General features: G+C 43.5%; 1 protein-coding gene and 1 long non-coding RNA gene across 6 annotated transcripts in view; one reads left to right on the forward strand and one right to left on the reverse strand.

Moving 5' to 3' along the window:
* The window catches only part of PCDHAC2 (protocadherin alpha subfamily C, 2), a 200,802-nt gene that overhangs the window by 160,310 nt on the left and 22,763 nt on the right, over positions 1 to 17,729 (forward strand). For all 5 annotated transcript variants that reach the window (XM_070076208.1, XM_051844287.2, XM_051844288.2 and 2 more), the window contains exons 2-3: positions 8,728 to 8,786; positions 11,573 to 11,661. In XM_070076208.1, coding sequence (XP_069932309.1) covers positions 8,728 to 8,786; positions 11,573 to 11,661 — 148 coding nt within the window. The remainder of the gene's footprint in view (positions 1 to 8,727; positions 8,787 to 11,572; positions 11,662 to 17,729) is intronic.
* On the reverse strand, positions 10,538 to 12,614 carry LOC127490687 (uncharacterized). Its single transcript, XR_007918977.2, has 3 exons — positions 12,496 to 12,614; positions 11,118 to 11,212; positions 10,538 to 10,983 (listed from the first exon to the last, which is right to left on the reverse strand). It is a non-coding gene; the product is annotated as an uncharacterized lncRNA (long non-coding RNA).

The raw sequence follows: 17,729 nt of genomic DNA on the forward strand, positions 1-17,729 counted from the left end.
TTTCTGGTTGAGAATAGATTTTTCGCATGGATGTTGTAGATAGATTTATCCATTTTTCAGAAGAGCCTGATGTTAGTCAGTGCTGAGAAGCCACTTCAGACAGATTGCAGATTAAGAAAAATAGAGAGGGGGAAAATCAAAGTTCCCAGAATGCTTTAGATCATACCTTTTGGAAGCATGTAAAAGGGCTTGGCTTTAAATGAGGATGTTGTAGACATTTGCTTAACAAACTCCTGTGAAGCCCCTTGGGATTGGGGTGGGCTGCAGGTGGTGAAGAGGCACAGAGCAAGGGGCAGCCAGGGCGCAGCTTTGCTGCCAGCTGTGAGCCAAAGGCTGGGAGGGTACCGCTCTCACCCTCCCTTCCTAACTCAAAGCTTGGGGCAGTTTGATACGTGAACTATTTCTGTCTTACACTGACCTGGGTGTTAACTGGTACTGTGGTACACAAACCTTTAATCTAGGGAGAACATTGTGTCAGAAGGTCCTAGCTCTTGTGGGGTTTTGCCAGGAGGTGATTTTAACAAAGGCAGATTTCTACCAGATATGATCGGGAATTCAGTGAAGAGCCCCAGAATTGAGAGCTCCTGAGATTCTCATGGTTATCCGGAGAAAGGGAGCCGCTGTGGTACGGCGTGGCAAAATGGGAACAAAAAGTCACTGGGTTCTGAAGGTCATTATCACCAGAGCAATCTGTCAAATTCCCAGCCTGGGCTTGCTTTATTCCCTTCCAGTTACTGCAGATGGCGAGAGGGTCCTGGGGAGCAGCTAATGCCCTGTGCCTACAGTAAAATTAGATGGTGAGTGGGAAGGGAAAGTCGAGGATTTGTACTCACTGCCCACCGTGCTCCATAGAAAGTGTTCTGCTTTGCCACGGGAGTTCACTGTCTGTAAGTCATGGAGTAAATAAAGGTTTGTCAACATCTAGCGTGTGAGGAAGTAGGCCTGGGAGTTAGGTGAGCAGTCACACTGCCAGTGGCATTCTAAGAAGTCATCCCTGTCTGACTCCAAACTGCTTTTTTCAATAGTATAAATAGACAGAAATCCCAGTGTTTATACTTCTTTTGATAAGGAATATGCAGGCATTTCAGCCACCAGTAGTTCATCTGATAGTGTAAATGAACTGCTTTTGGAAGAAAATAACTCCTTGCATAGAAACAGTTAACAAATTGGTGAGGAAAAATGTTGCTCTCAAACTCATATATTTTTATTTGTTTATTTGCTTTATTATTGGCAAAACCTGTTAAAACCTTGTATCTCAGTAGTTCTCCTAATGATTTTTCTCTCATTGCTCATTAAGCATCAGCATTCAGCACCACACTGATCTTGGGGTGGATTTTTACCCCCATTGAGCTTACTTCATGAGTCACTTGTGCAGTGAGGTTTTTAAAGTAACGGTCTGGCAGTGGGGCAGAATTTGTCTTTGGAGGTTTGGGAAAACCTGATTTTGAAGGCAGTGGCACTCCCTTCAGAGTCTCTATGAAAAGAAGCTGAATCTTAAGGTAGATTCTGTGCATTTGCGATCTTCATACTGTGATTGCTAATGAGTTACTTTGAGTACGCTGAGCAGATCTGTCCAGCTGGGCCTCAATGGGACAAGTTGGCACAACACGTGGAGATGACTTACGTTTGCATTCACTTTGACTTATTGTAAAGCACTTTGCTGCCACCTCACCTTCAGTTATATCTGTCAGCCTCCTATACGTATTCGCCCTAGTTCCAAAAGTAGTGACCTAACCCACTTCTCAGTGGTATGCAATTTGTTTCTCACAGGACTGATTTTGTGTGTGGTGATTCTTCTGAAACAGAATGGACACTTTGTGTAAAGTGACTTGATGATAGGGCCGGTGCCATGGCTCACCAGGCTAATCCTCCACCTGCGGCGTCAGCCCCCCAGGTTCTAGTCCCAGTTGGGGCATTGGATTCTGTCCCGGTTGCTCCTCTTCCAGTCCAGCTCTCTGCTGTGGCCTGGGAAGGCAGTGGAGGATGGCCCAAGTGCTTGGGTCCTGCATCCGCATGGGAGACCAAGAGGAAGCACCTGGCTCCTGGCTTCAGATTGGCGCAGCCATAGCGGCCATTCGTGGGGTGAATCAACGGAAGGAAGACCTTTCTCCCTGTCTCTCTCTCTCTCACTGTCTAACTCTGCCTGTCAAAAAAAAATTTTTTTTTAAAGTGACATGATGATGAATTTGTAAGAATTGCACAATGGTCAGAAGGGACAAAAACATTGCATCTCTGAATTACCATTCCAGTTTGTTATCCTGTGAGGGCCACTTGTTAGTGGGCGGGGCTCTTTTGGTTTTGACATTTTCATATTGGTTAGAGGACAGTTCTGAGAAAAAGGTTTGTTTTCTTCAGTTTGATAATATGATCATCTCTTCAAATTACCTCCTTCCTCGATTTTCCTGGAGAGTGCTGAGCCAGATAGAATTATGGCCGAGCTCTTCTCTGATTCTTTATCTTGTACATATTCTGACTGATGGAGAAATCTGTTTGTTGTGGCTTGGATGGATGTCATTGGCCTGCCCTTTCCTCTGACCCAGGAGTGAGCCGTCACATGGGCATCTGGTCTAACCCACAACACTCTGCAGGGACACAGCCTGGCAGGTTACACTTTGTCTGTTGGCATGCTGTCTCCTTGATGGAATAGCAGGCACTTCTGGATCCTTGCCTTGGTTGGCTACCACTTTTGCTTTCCATGACAGGTCAGAATGATGTCCGTTTGCAAAACGTTCGGGGGGAAATTGCCATCACTATTTCCAGAGGTTTAGTGAAATTTGATGGAGTTTTACACATGTCTTTGAATGTGACTTTTATAGGACCTCACTGGAATCTATGTTTTCATGCGTATTATAATAGAATATAAATTTAGCTGATTTATGTGATAATATCTTGAGCTGTGTAATCTATAATCATGATTTCAAAAATCAAAAGTGAAGAGGATTCCTTAGCAGTATTTCCAACCTGCTAACCTAAAAATTATGCAAGCTTTTTTCTCTAAAGTATCTGAACTTGACAAAATGCACAGACATATCTGACAAGAGAAATGTTAGTTCCTTGGGCATCGAAGCATCATCATATCCTTTCTGGCCTTGCTGGGTCAGAAGTCTGGGTTCTGGGGAGGATCAGCTACGAGTGGGAGAGTAGCTGCTGCACCAACAGTCTGTGCAGCCAGAACGAAGCAGACATGGCACTTTCTGTTGATCTGGAATCTGTTAGATACGCTCTAAAGTCATGCTTGCTTTACTTTCCTGCTCTGTGGATTAGGTTGTAAATGACTGTTCAGATGCAAGAATTTCACTAGGAAAGCTCACATTTATCATTTTTCAAAATTTTGATTTTGCAATATAACAGTGATTATTTTAAATGTTAGAATCCTCTCTGTCTTAATGTTCAATGAAATGGTGCACACATTCCTTTTCTGTTGCTTCAGAACAAATGACCAAAAATTAGTGGTTAAAACCCCACTCATTTAGCATCTCACAGTCCGGCACCACGTGGCTGAGTTTTCTTCCTAGGTGTTCGCAAGACTGAAATCAACGTGTTGGCTGGGCTGGGTTCTTTGAATGTTCTGCTCTCATGCTTGTTCAGATTGTTGGCAGAATTGAGTTCCTTGGGGACTGAAATCTCCATTTTCTCACTGCTTGGCTACAAGAGATTGCTTTCAGGGCCTGCTCCATCTTCAGGGCTGGCAGTGGAGGATCTTCTCTCACTTGGAATCCTGCTTCTGCCTTACAACTTTGACTTCTGCCTGATTCAGCTTTAAAAGGCTCATGTGATTAGGTCAGTCCCAACTTGATGAACTCCCCTTCTTAATGCCAACTGAGGCATATAATATTATGTAATAATGAGAATAATACCCATCGTACTCACAGTATTAGAGATTATGAAGAGTGTGTACACTGGTTTTGGGATCTTGGTGGCTATCTTAGAATTCTGCCTAGAATAGTTTATGTCAATGTTTTCATATCGCCATGAAAAGTTGCAGTGGATATATCCTTTATAGAGCCTTATTAGGAAAGAAAAAGAAATAGTCTTGTAGGGCAACCGATTAATAGTTTCAACACAAATTTCCATGATAAGGAGATAGCATATTATTTCACTGAATAGCCATTTGTATTTATAGAAAATATAGGGTATTTTTTCAAATGTCTTTTCTCATGTGCTTGAAATGCACAATAGAGATAAATAGAGATCTCACAATAGAGAGAGAGAGAAATAGGGAGGTAGATAGGTAGATAAAGATATCTTCCATCTACTGGTTCACTCTTCAGATGCCCTCAATAGCCAGGGCTGTGCCAGGCTGAAGCCAGGAGACGAGAACTCCATCCACATCTCCCACATGAGCGGCAGGGACCCAAACACTGAGCCATCATCTGCTGCCTCCGAGGCTGCTTTATTAGGGAGCTGGGTCAGAAGCAGAGGTGATGGGGGCCAGCACTGTGGCATAGCAGGTAAAGCTGCTGCCTCCAGTGCTGGCATCCCATATGGGCACTGGTTCTGGTCCTGGCTGCTCTACTTCTGATCCAGCTCTCTCCTATGGCCTGGGAAGGCAGTGGAAGTTGCCTTAACTGCTCGGGGTCCTGCACCCCCGTGGGAGACCCAGAGGAAGTTCCTGGCTTCAGATAGGCCTGGCTTCAAATCGGCCTGGCTCCAGCTCTTGTAGCCATTTGTGGAGTGAACCAGCAGATAGAAGACCTATCTCTCTCTCTCTGCCTCTCCTTCTCTCTCTGTGTAACTTTGCCTTTCAAATAAATAAATAAATCTCAAAAAAAAAAAAAAAAAAGCAGCAGAGGTGCCAGGATTCTAATCCACATTCAGGCATTCCAAGATTCCAAACAGGGGCTTAACCTCCTGCACCTTAACCTCCACATCACATAGGATATTTTTAAAATCTGTTTTACTTTAAATCTTCTTAGAAGAAGTTATTTATCTCTCTGTAGTTCAAATACCCTACATTATAAATCATAAACAATACCATTATAGGATCAACTAAGTCTTTGCTATGATTCTAATAGAATCTCCAATGTGTTCTTAAGTAATTCTGTATCAGCTGTATGGACTGCCTAGGTGGTGTTTTCCAAATCCAGAATTTCACGGCAGTTGTTCTAGGTAAAGAGTAAACTTTGTTACAACAGGGCATACTGGCGTTCTCCACCAGTAGAAATTAAGCCTAGTACAGGGATGTGCCCTCCAATACTAGACAACGAAGCCATCAGGGAGACCAGGCCTTATCAACATCTCATTATGTCAGATTTATCAGTAGTGAACCTTTAAACTTGAATTTTTCCAAGTTTAATCAAGCTCTGGATGAAACCCACATATGTTTTACTGCTGTTTGTATTGTTTTAAAATAAATTACAGTGGGGCACTTAGGATGCAGCACTTAGGACCCCGCATCCCATATTGGAGTGCCTGGTTTCAAGTCCTGGCTCCACTCCTGATTCCAGCTTCCTGCGAATGCACACCCCAGGAAGCAGCAGGTTATGGCTCAAGTACTTGGGTCCCTGCCACTCATATTAGAGACCCAAATTCAGTTCTAAGCTCCTGGCTCTGGACTGGTCCAGCCCTGGCTGTTGTAGGCATTTGGGGAGTGAACCAGCAGATGGTAGATCTGCCTATCTGTCTCTCTCTGTGTGTGTGTGTGTGTGTGTGTGTCTCCCTAAAATAAAAAGAAAAATAAAAATGTTAAAATTCCATGTTATAGGAGCTGGCACTGTAGTGTAATGGATTAAGCCACCATCTGCAACACCAGCATCCCATGTGGGTGTTGGTTCAAACCCTGGCTACTCCATTTCTGATCCAGAGTTCTGGTAATGCACCTGAGAAAGCAGCAGAAGATGGCCTTGGACCCCTGCACCTACGTGGGAGATTCAGATGAAGTTCCTAACTCCTGGTTTTGGTCTGGCCCAACCTCAGCTGTTGTGGCCATTTGGGGAGTAAACCAGTGGATGGAAGATTTTTCTCTCTCTCTCTCCCTTTCTCTCTCTCTGTAACTCTGCCTTTTAAATAAATAAAATAAATCCATGTCATAAAAAAGTCAATCAATATCTGGGACACTCAGAAGTTAAAAAAAAGAAAAAAGAAAAATGTCCCATTGCATGCAAATTTATTTAAAACACAGACTTTCCTGTTAGGAAGCCCTAATGTAAATATCAGCCAAACTCATCAATGAGGTGAAAACTTTAGTCTCTCTAAAGATTAGATTTCTTATTTTTGTAATTTATTTTTTTAAAAAAAGATTTTACTTATTTATTTGAAGGGCAGAGTTAGTGAGAGACAGAGACAGAGGTCTTCATCTCTGGTTCATTCCCTAGTTCACTCCCTAGATGTCTGCAACAGCCAGAGCTGCGCCAATCTGAAGCCAGGAGCCAGGAGGTTCTTCCTGGTCTCCCATGTGGGTGAGGGGACCCAAGAACTTGGGCCATCTTCTGCTGCTTTTCAAGGCACATTAGCAGGGAGCTGGATAGAAAGTGGGACAGCCAAGACTCAGACCGACACCCAAATAGGATGGTGCTGCAGAAGGTGGCTTTACCTGCTGAGCCACAGTGCCACCTCTGGAAACATTTTTTTTAAATGCTAAAATTTTAATATTTCCAAATGCCAGGATGTGATAAGGTTTGAAAGTATAGCTATGCATTTATAAATATCTGAGGATATTCGTGTCTTATTAACACAGCTGATACAGTCCTTTCATAGAGCTTATGGTCCAACAAAGAAAAAAAGAATTAGGATAAATACACCATTGTGTCTAAAGTGCTTATCCTCTTGTCTAGTGTTGTGTAACTGGTTAAAACGTATTAACTTCTTTCTTTCTTTGCTTTTCCCCATCTGATCTTATTGCCATAAGAAATCTCGTAACTAGGATTCTGGCAAATGAATCTGAGAAGCATGCTGCTGCTGATGGACTATTACAGAAAATAGCAGCATGCCAAATTAAATGTGTGTTGGGGAAGGGAGATTGTGTGATAAACTGAATTTCCCAGTCAGTCCCACTAGAACTGGGCCTTTCAGCAAAATGAGGCTGGTGATCTCATTCCGAAGATCAAGAGGAAGCAATTTTCATCAGGAATGTTACCCAATTGTGGAAAGATTGGCAACATTTACTCAACAGATGTCTTTCTCCTAGGAAAGTTCTCTTAACTGACAGGCTAACCCTGTTGCTGCTGCTGCTGGTGGTAAGATGGTGATAATCATGGTTGATATAAAGTACTTCAGCCATATTTCAGGGTTTGTAAAAATGATTGATAAATGTTTTCTCTTGTGTTGCCTCTAACACCCCTGATAGTAAATGGGAACCCCATTCATTTGGTCTGTAGAGAGTTTTATGCTACTTTATGTAGCCTTTTGTGAACTTAAACCAAGGGTGAAGCAGCTTGCACTTTCCTGTCTTGCCAGCAGCGTGGAAGAGGACCAGGCCGGGCAGGTCGGTATGTGGGCACCTGTGAGATAAAGTATCCTTTTCTGAGCCTTGTTTGGGACTGAATCTCTGAATGCCACCCCCACATCTATCTGAAAGTCGGGGTGCTGCTCTGCTTCTCCCTGGCTCTTAGGAAGAAGTGTGCTTGTGAAATATTTTGCATCCTTGAATGAACTATGAGAATAATAGGAAGAAAAATGATTGACAATTTGAAATAGCTTATTGGTATTTTAGTGGATTTGTGTCTGCCAGATATGATAGGTGTTACCCAGAGGAATATTCAGTCTGCAACCCCCCATCTTTCCACTCGACTAGACTGCAATGTTAGTGACAGGACCACCTTAATCCTCATCTGTGAAAACACATGTAGAGAAAGTCTACCACAAGCTTTTCATCATAAAGTTGTTGCAAACTGGCACAAGATCCTGGTGGTGACTGACTTTGGCCCCAGTGACTCTGAGAAGCTTCTAAACAGCATGTAATTCCCCGAAGAGTCTCTGGTTGCCCGTATTTTCCTCTCTGTGCCCTCCACTTTGGACTGACAGTTCGTGGCGAGAGGACAACAAATCTTCCCAGCCCACAGGTGGTGCAGAGTGAGTCAGTCTTCTTGGATTTCAGCTTCTCCTGTTAAGCTCTCCGAGCTCAGTAAACAGTAATTGAGTGAGAAAGCAGAGAGGAGCAGGGAGCAAGTGCGATTTTATGAAGAGGATTAGGTAGCACAACAAGGTCAGAGTCTGTAGTGGTTTGTTTTTCTCCCTCAAGTATTCCTCTTCAGGCAGGAGCAGAGCCGCTATCAGTGGCTGGTGTTACGACCGGGCGCTTCCGTCCTGGGCCAAACCTGCTGCAGTCTGCAAAGCCAGCAGCGGATTGCAGTCCTCTGCAGTCCAGCCAGGCTGGCAGGACTTGTGTGGTCCCTCGCGTGCCCTGTGCTAGCTGCAGTCCTGAATGGAGGAAGTTGCCTTAATGGGGCATCTGAGGGCACAACCGTGAACGCTTTTCCTGTCTCAAGACAAACTACTCTTCCTGTGTTTTAAGAACACAGATCCATACTAGCGAGGCAAAACCAAAGCTGGCCCTTACAACATTGTGAGATCTGGTTTTCTCTGTGAGGACCCTGATGAGCTAATTTAATTTTCTCCTAAAACACTATGTATATGTGGATATGATTTTTGAGTTGCACAGAAAATGGCTCATTCAGTATGTCTTTGAATGCCTGAAAATATTTAGGGAGCAGCTAATCAATGAACAGTTGCCCCGGGGAGCATTTTTTTTTGCCATTTTAACAGAAAATTCCCTTTGTGATTTTGCAGCCTCGGCAGCCGAACCCTGACTGGCGTTACTCAGCCTCCCTGAGAGCAGGCATGCACAGGTACGTGTTCCCGCCTTCCCTCCCTCGGCAGTAGCTTGCTCTGGTGCAAATCACCTGCGTCTCTGTAGGCCGCAGCAGCCATCGTAACTGAGGAGCTTTAGGTACTCTGCCGGGGGAATGCGGTCATCTTTGTCTCCGTGACTGTTCCTTGAAAAGCTGAGAGAGCTTCGTGCCAAATGCTCATCAAGTGCTGGCAAATAAGAGCCGTCAGTAAAGTCACAGAGACAGACCGCTGTGCGTTTTGTCTCATCAAAATTGCTTCTGGGATCTAATTCCAAACTGCTTCATCCCTGTCCACCTATGTCTCCCGTCCCTCCCTTAAAAGCTGGAATTAATACTGATGCTTTTGGACTTGGGTACGTTGTGTGGTGTAAACGGACATGTCATCTGCGGTGTTTTCCTATCTCACATTGACTATTCCATCCTATTAACCACAGTAATTGATTGCTATTCTTGTTTATGTTCACCCCTGTTGGAGTCTCCTTATCTTCTCTCTCTTGGTGCTATCTTATTGTCATCAATGGCATGGGCTCCTGAGAGAGTGACCCATGCTTTATTGACTATCTGGAGACCAAATCTAGCTTCTTTTAAATTAATCTAAAGTAATAGCATTACTCTGAGACTCTGATTAAATATAATTTTGCTTTCTCTACTTTGTCTCTTTGACAGTAATTGATTAGCTACCATTACTCCTAGGGCTGAGCTAGGATCCAGGCCACGGGGCCAAATAAAAGATTCATTATTTGTGAATGTCTTTAGAAACCAGATGGGGAGAGCCAAAACACTGGTGATCGCCACCACCAAAAAGATTTAAGTTTTAAGAAGAAATAAACTCCAAACTTACACCTCTCAAAATCTCTAGGCAACTGTTAAGTGAATCTTCACCAAACCTAGATCAGATTCTAAGCAGAGAGCTCATGAAATGTGTGTAGAGTTAATGAAAAATTAATGTTAGCCCATTAAAATGCATTAGATTAAAATATTAAAATGTATCATTTCCCTGTCATTTTTTCAAGTGAAAAAAAGGGCTGCTATTCAGTAGGTCTCAGTTAAGATACTAGAGTATGTCAAAAAGTCTGTGGAAATAGAATTAAAAGAGAAGTTTATTTTGGTGCAAAAATATTTTGAAATCCATGTATCCAAGGCATCTTCAAAAACTTCATGGAAAATGCATGAAAATGTGCATAAAAATATATGCTAAGTTTCAAAAATTTTTGCACCATAAAAGCCTTTTAATTCTATTTTCCATGAACTTTTTGAAGTAGCTCCAAATATGAAATTTTAAATAGGATAAAAGTTGAAACTGCAGTGGCATTTCTTCCTTAAAATGTAGTCCATTGAACTTAGATTAGAATGGTGAAGTTAAATAACACTCATCTCTTTCACACAAGTGGTTAGCTCAGATATCATGTAACCATTTTTTTTTTTAAATCTTGCTCTAAGCTAAGCTGGTTCCAAGAGAGTTACATCTTCATGAGTCTGATTGAACTTATATGAAAGTACCTCAAAAAGTTTGTGGAAAATAGATTTAAAACATAAGATTACTTTGGTGAAAATGTTTTCAATCCATGAGTAATTTTTTTTTCCATAATAGGTGTTTTCCATGAAATTTTTGAGACCCCTTAGATAATTTGTTAGTAGGATCTAGGAATAGTTGAAGGATGTTACTATTTGGGGGAAAAAAAGGAAAATTCTAGGGCAAAGATGAAGGAAAAATAACAACAGATCAGAACATAATGAGTGAATTTCTATTAAAATAGTCTTTGAAATCAAAGAACACGAGAATATTGAAGTTATATTGAAGATCACCTCCCCCTTCACCCAGGTGTTCAGGACTACTTGCCCTTTGAGTTTAGTCTGTTTTAGGGATTTCATTTGCAAGGTAAACAAGTGTCTAGTTTAAAGCATCTTCTAATTTTGATGAGGGTTCTCTTGGATACTGACCCTTATAGGCTGTTTATTCACTCATCTAAAAAAAATAGATGAGAGTCTACCGTGTGGTAGCAGTAGACATCCATAAATGAATGCAGTGTTCTGTCCGCCTTGAGCTGTGGGTTCCATATTCTTTGCCTCTAAGGGCCTGCCAGTCCACGTGTCATTCCCGGCAGTGTTTCTTGCTGAATTAATCTCTTCTGGACTGGGATGTGTAAGTGGTAGCGATTAGGCTCCTGTAGTCCCAGGAAGTGCAGCGTGGGTCCTTCAGGCATAAAAGGCAGAGAAAAGAAAAACAGAAAATAAGGTTGAGAATTGATTGGGTGCCAAACTGAAACAATCTGAGGGTTCTTTAAAAAGTTGATGAACAAATAGGAGAAAAAGATACTGAGAATTTACCATGACCTTTTTGATGTACTCTCGCACCACAGTAAGCAAAACATGATTTTGGTGGGTTTTCTTCTTTGTGATAGGCAACTTGGAAACAAGGGAACCTGCAAGAGAAGATTGGGGCTTTTGAGAACAAGCTCTTACCAGTTTCAGGCCTAAGATGTTAAAATGGCCTTTGCTGCCTGAGGGGCATCCTGTTAGAGTTAGTGAATATCACGTAACAGGTCATGAACGTGAAAGTGACTGTAAGACAGGAGAGGCTGGTTGCCAGGATGATACAGCAGATAGTACGTCAGTGGTGCTGCTGCAGTTTATGCAAGGTGATTACTCAGCAGTAATTGCTTCAATGGAAGCAGGAGCAGAATGTGTTAGCTACAGTCCCTCCACCAGAGATGAAAGCAATTTCTAAGGGCTGGGAAGGCATCTGTGGTCTAACTGTTATCCGGGTCTATGTGTTTACTCAGCTCTGTGCACCTGGAGGAGGCCGGCATTCTACGGGCTGGTCCAGGAGGGCCTGATCAGCAGTGGCCAACCGTCTCCAGTGCGACACCAGGTAAAGAGCTGGGTCTCTCCATTCACACTTGGGTTCTTTAAAGTGATCAGATGACTTGTTTTTGTAAGACCAAGGCTGTCGACTTTCTTTTTCTCAAATGTATTTTATTTCCTTATGTGCATAATTATTTTGATTTTACACTTAATGTTCTTCAAGAGTGGACAACAGGTAATGTAAGAGTAAGGGTGTGTGAAAATAATCAGCTTTTCGAGTACTTAGGCCACTCAAGGCATTTGGAAAAGACCTGGTGGCCTCATACACAGAGATGACACTGTTTGCAAAGATCTGTCCATTGAAAACAGTAGACATCCACCTGGTCAAAGTAGTAGGTAAAGAGGAAATAGATAGGGAGTGAGAGCAAGAGAGAGACAGAGCATGAATGAGCAGGGTTTTCTTGTGGAACTGAAAAAAAAATTTAAGGATTTATTTAGTTATTTATTTGAAAGGCAGAGTTAGAGAGAAGGGGACATGCAGTGAGAAAGAGAGATATCATTCCCTAAAATGTCTGCAATGGCTGGGTTGGGCCAGGCCAAAGCCAGGAGCCTGGAACTCCATCTGGGTCTCCCACGTGGGTGACAGGGGCCCAAGCACTTGCGCCATCTTCTGCTGCTTTCCCAGACACATTAGTTGGGAGCTGGATTGGAAGTAGAGCAGCCTGTATTCAGACTTGGTGCTCATACGGGATGCTGGTGTTGCCGGTGGTAGCTTAATCCATTGTGCCACAACACCAGCACCGGAAGTAAAAAATGATCAGAACCAAGGCTTTACTGACAGAATTTAAGTCACAGTCGGCTCTGCTGCTCTCTGCACCTTGACATCGTTCTGCAGACTCACCTTTATTGCTTTCACATGCACATTGCTAAGCAGGACCACCTCACGGTTTCTCATTTTCAAGGATCACTGGGGAGCAGGTCCTAATCCAAACCTTCAAGAAAGACAATGTGCCAAGCTGGAAAAAAAAAAAAATAGCTAGGTGAGCAAAGGAAAATTACTTAAACTCATACATTCTTAGCTCCCTTATTCTTGTTCAATCACTAAAGCAATATCATTTAATAAAAACATGGCTTTGGAAGTCCATCCCTGTGGCAGTTTTCAGGAAGGGAGGACTATGGTTTGGCATAACTCACAGCGATGTCTACCATTACCTTCTGCTACTAGAACACCCTGGTGATGGGAGTAGTTACTAATTATCAAGCCATAATATGCATAGACACTGTACCAAGTTACCACAAATGTAGACTCAATTACTCCATATGACAATCTTGCATGAGATTTATTATGTATGTTTTACATGTGTGATATTGGAGATACAGGGAGGTTAAGAAACGTACTCAAGTTCACATAACGTGCAAGTGGCAAAGGTAGGATTCCAACCCAGGTGTTTCTAGCTCCAAATGCAAGTGTATCTAGCACTCACATTCATAGCACGGCTGGCTTATAAGAATCCATCCAAGTTCAAATACATTTACACACACATAACAGATGACACAGAAATGTGCATGTGAAAAATCCTTTCTAAAAATAATCAGGTGCTTTTCCAATATTTAGGCTATCCAAGTAAGATGTGCAGCTAAGGGCCCATTTTTGTTGGCATCTCTAAAGGCTTTTGTTGATCATAATCAGCCAAAATTTGCTATTTATAAATATTGCACAATTCAACTAAAAGTCACATTTGTTGAAAAAAATGCACCAATTGAAGCAATTCATTAGAGAGCTAATATTGCCAGATGGCAAGGGGAAGAACATAAAATAGTTCATTGAGAAATCTGCAACCCCAGTGCCAGTGGTGGAGTGAAGCAGTAATGGAGGAGGAAGTTGTTATAGATTGCCCAGTGTTGCAGGACGGGGAGGCATCTAAAAGTTGAGAGCACTCAGTCAGAGCAGCTCTCGCAATCATGCCTTGCTTCCTGGCATTCATTGCAAGGATTTTTCTTGTTCTCATAGAGTCACTACAGATGAGTGAGCCAAGAACTAACTGAATACACTTTCCCTCTCATTTATGATGCTGGGTGATGTGTATTCCTTAGGCAAATGTGAAATAGGAAACATCTATTGGTTGTTTCATGCATCTGGCCCACGTGTCTCCTTCAGATTCCAAAGCATGTCAGGGGGCAGACATTTGCTGTAGCAGTTAGGATGCCACTTGGGACACCCATATCTCATATGAGTGCCTGGATTCAAGTCCTGGCTCTGCTCTTAATTCCAGCTTCCAGCTAATGCACATCCTGAGAGGCAGCAGGAGACAGCTCAGGTACCTGGGTCCCTGCCGCCTGTGTGGGAGATGCAGACTGAGCTGCAGGAGTTTGGGGAAGTAAACCAGCCAACAGGCAATCTTTCTCCCTCCCTCGCTCTCTTTCTCTGTCTCTCTCTGCCTTTCAAATGGAAAAAAGGGCATTAGGAGTCCATCTGCCTGAGAGACAATAGGGAAAGGGTCTCCAGTGCTCTCCTCCCCTACTTAGTTTGTGCAGTTCCTCCTGTCCAGCACTGAGCCTGGCTGCTGACGCGTGAGTTGCAGCCTCCGTGGACTGCACTGGACAGAGCTTATGTTTCCCAGCAGCCCCACGATGGCCCAACCCTGCTTTCCAGCATGCCTCTGTACCAGTGATATGAAGGTAAAAGAATTCTCTGCTTTCTGTCCTTTTTGGTATTTTTAGGTTTTACAACTGAAAATATGTTCTGTACTGATTAGAGGGAATATGCCATAAAGATTAAGATTATGGGTTGGAGTCAGATGGAAAATGAATTCCAATCCCAAACCCACTTGCTGGGTAAGCATAGACAAACAGTTTAAATTCATATTTTATTAATTTTCCTTCCTGTAAATTGGGTACAATAAAAATAAAAGCCCCTATCGAGATGCAGTGAGAACTAAAGGAGGAAAAGAAAAAAGGCTGAATGTAGTGCTTGACATTTGGTATTAGTGAATGTATAATCATCCTACTTCTTTTGCTCTGGGACAGCAATGTTTTGTGCAATTTGTGATTTGGCCTTGACTGATAACCTGGTGGCCAGGGTTCAGTAGTTCTCACTTCCAGGACCAGATTCAGACTTTTGAGCCACCTGACATCTCAGTCCAGTTCCCCCATCCAGCTGTGCTCCCGGAGCTGGAGTGAGGAGGGCACGTTAGTTGCTCCCTGAAGAAAAGGAAAATGCTGCCCCCACGTTTGGTTGTTTCGGTTTGCAGACTGAGCCTGCCATTCCCTGATTCTGTTGCCTTTGGTGTTTGTGAAGACACAGTGGCTTCCAGAGGCTCCTTTCTGGTGCCGGAGCCTCCTCACTCTGCCTGAGCCCCTCCCTGAACCAGCTGTCTGCTGCTCTCCCCCTGCCAGCACCTGCGACAGCTGCAGCCAGGGCCTAAAAGGATTGGGGCCTGCTTTGCACTGATCCACATTCAAGCCTGTTCCTTCCGTTGTTTTTCCCCATTGATGAATTCTTTTGCTTCCTTACTAAACTGCTCATTTATTTCCACAGCCTGCAAAAGCCTGGGCTCAGTGAGGGCACCACCAGGTGACGTCTTCTGCAGGACAGACAAGTCAGGCATTAAATTGCTTAGTCCTGGTCACCGGCCCCTGTCTCCATCCAGCCTCACCTCTTTTGTTGGCCGCCCCAGGTCTGGGACTTTCTTAATGCTTTCTGCTTTCCCGTGAGATGGAGCAGAGAGAGAACATTAGCTAAACAGGGACTGCATGGACTAGTTACAGCCCCTTCCTCAGATGGAGGACTGTGGTTTGGGGGAGGGGCATAAAGGACCTGTCACTCAGGACACAGCTCTTTTTGTGAATGCCCTGAGGAGGTTTTAATGAACGTGCACTTGTGATCTGTCCCTGAGGGAATCCTGAGAGGTTATAAAGACCGCCCTTGGCTGCCTGGGAACTGGTGGGGCTTCAGTGGTCCAAGCTGCCGAACTACCTGCTCCTAGCTCTTCCGAGTTTCTCCTTTCTGTTTTTCATGAGATTTCAGGGCTTACCGAAGGCTACCGTGAGCTCTTTTTTTTTTTTTTTAATTTATTCTATTTATTTGAAAGACAGAGTTACAGAGAGAGGTAGAGACACAGAGAGAGGTCTTCCATCCGCTGGTTCATTCCCCAGATAGCCACAACAGCCGGAACTGCGCTGATCCAAAGTCAGGAGCCAGGAGCTTCTTCCTTGACTCCCATACGAGTACAGGGGCCCCAGGACTTGGGCCATCTTCTACTGCTTTCCCAGGTTATAGGAGAGAGCTGGGTGGGAAGAAGAGCAGCCGGGACTAGAACCAGCGCCCATATGGGATGCCGGCACTTCAGGCCAGGGCTTTAACCCGCTGTGCCACAGTGCTGGCCCTACTCTGAGTCTTTTACAGTGGGAGATCCTGTTGGCCTTCCATGTCTGACAGTTCTTTGTGAATTCACTTAACAGCAGATCATACAAAAATATTTGGGAAAAAATGATGTTTATCCTCAACATGTACAGACTTTTTTCTTGTCATTATTCCCTGAACAACACAAGGTAACAACTCTGTGTAGCACTTACATTGTATTAGGTATTACAAGTAGTCCAGGGTTGATTTAAAGTACAGGAGAGGATGTGCTTGGATTCTATGCAAATCTCAAGCCAAAGAGACTTGAGCATCAGCAGGTTTTGGTGTCCTGGGGGGTGGGGGCTCGTGAACCCAATCCCCTGTGGATACAGAGGGATGACCATACTCACTGTTTTCAAGAGAGCTCAGGGAATTTGAAAATACACAGCAATTGCCACAGATAACATGATCTTATCAAGCAAGACCCCAGGAGATCTCAGGCAGAAAAGTGAGAGGTTAATTAGATGGAGGAAGCCACTAAGACAATATGACTCAGAGAACCTAAGTTCCCAGCGGCTAGACTGTGGTTGCCAAAGGATGGTTCCTGGAGGAGCAGCACCTGCTACCCTACCTGGAAACTTGTTAGAAATACAGATGTTCAGGGCCTGCCCTAGAAATTTTCATGGGCAAGTCAGAAAATCTCCTACTGGGGCCTACCAGTCTGTTTTAGCAAGCCCTCCGAGTGATCCTGGTGTGCACTACAGTTTAAGAATTGGTCTACAGAAAGTGTTTCTGATATTGTCTGGTGGCTTTGGAGGTGCCGGAACTGTACAAGGAAGGCATCAGTTTAGCAACCTTTCCCCACACCAGCGGATCATTGCTAAGGGCTGGAGCTGTGAAGTCAGAGCAACTCTCCTTTGAATTCTAGCTCTGCCACTGGGTAGTTATATGTTCCTGGGACCATTGCTTCACTTTTCTGGTTCCCAGTTCTTTGTCTGTAAAATGGAGATAATAGTGGTGTCCATGTTATAAAGTTATTGCAAGAATTAAATGAGATAATACACACATATGAAGGATCTTCAAAAAGTTTGCAAAAAAGGCATATTATGGAAAAATATGCATGGGATTTCAAAAATTTTTCACAGCAAAATTTGTTGTTAAATTTTTTTATAATAACTTTTAGAAATACCCTTATATTACAAAGCCTGAGAACAAAAGGTGTTTAAAGCATGGTCATTTTTATAATTTTATAAGGAATGAATAAATTCTTCAACTTTAAAATCCAGTCCCAAGTTGTTCTGAGTTACCTCTATGGGAAGACTGTTATGGATAAGATTTTTCATTTTTAAAACATTTATTTCTTTATTTGAAAGTCAGAATTGTGGGGGGGGAGTGAGGGGGGAGATAGATCTTTGTCCTGCTGATTCACTCCCCAGATGGCAGCAATGGTCAGTGTTAGGCCAGGCTGAAGCCAGGAGCCAGGAGCTTCGTCTGTGTCTCCCACATGTGTGGCAGGGGCCCAAGCACTTGTGCCATCTTTCATTGCTTTACCCAGGCCATTAGCAGGGAGCTGGATCGGAAGTGCAGCAGCCGGACACAAACGGTGCCCACATGGGATGCCAGCATCGAAGGTGGCAGCTCTACCTGCTGTGCCACAGTGCATCTATGATGCCGCTATAGATGAATGCCCCTGTGTAGAAGATTTTTAAGGACAGTCCTGTTTCTTTGTTTCCTTGGGGATTGCTTTTTTCCTGATTTGCCACATCTCTTTATTCAGTAGAAAACTGACAGAC

Source organism: Oryctolagus cuniculus, chromosome 6 (assembly GCF_964237555.1).
Source record: "Oryctolagus cuniculus chromosome 6, mOryCun1.1, whole genome shotgun sequence".
In the NCBI taxonomy this organism is placed as follows: domain Eukaryota; kingdom Metazoa; phylum Chordata; class Mammalia; order Lagomorpha; family Leporidae; genus Oryctolagus; species Oryctolagus cuniculus.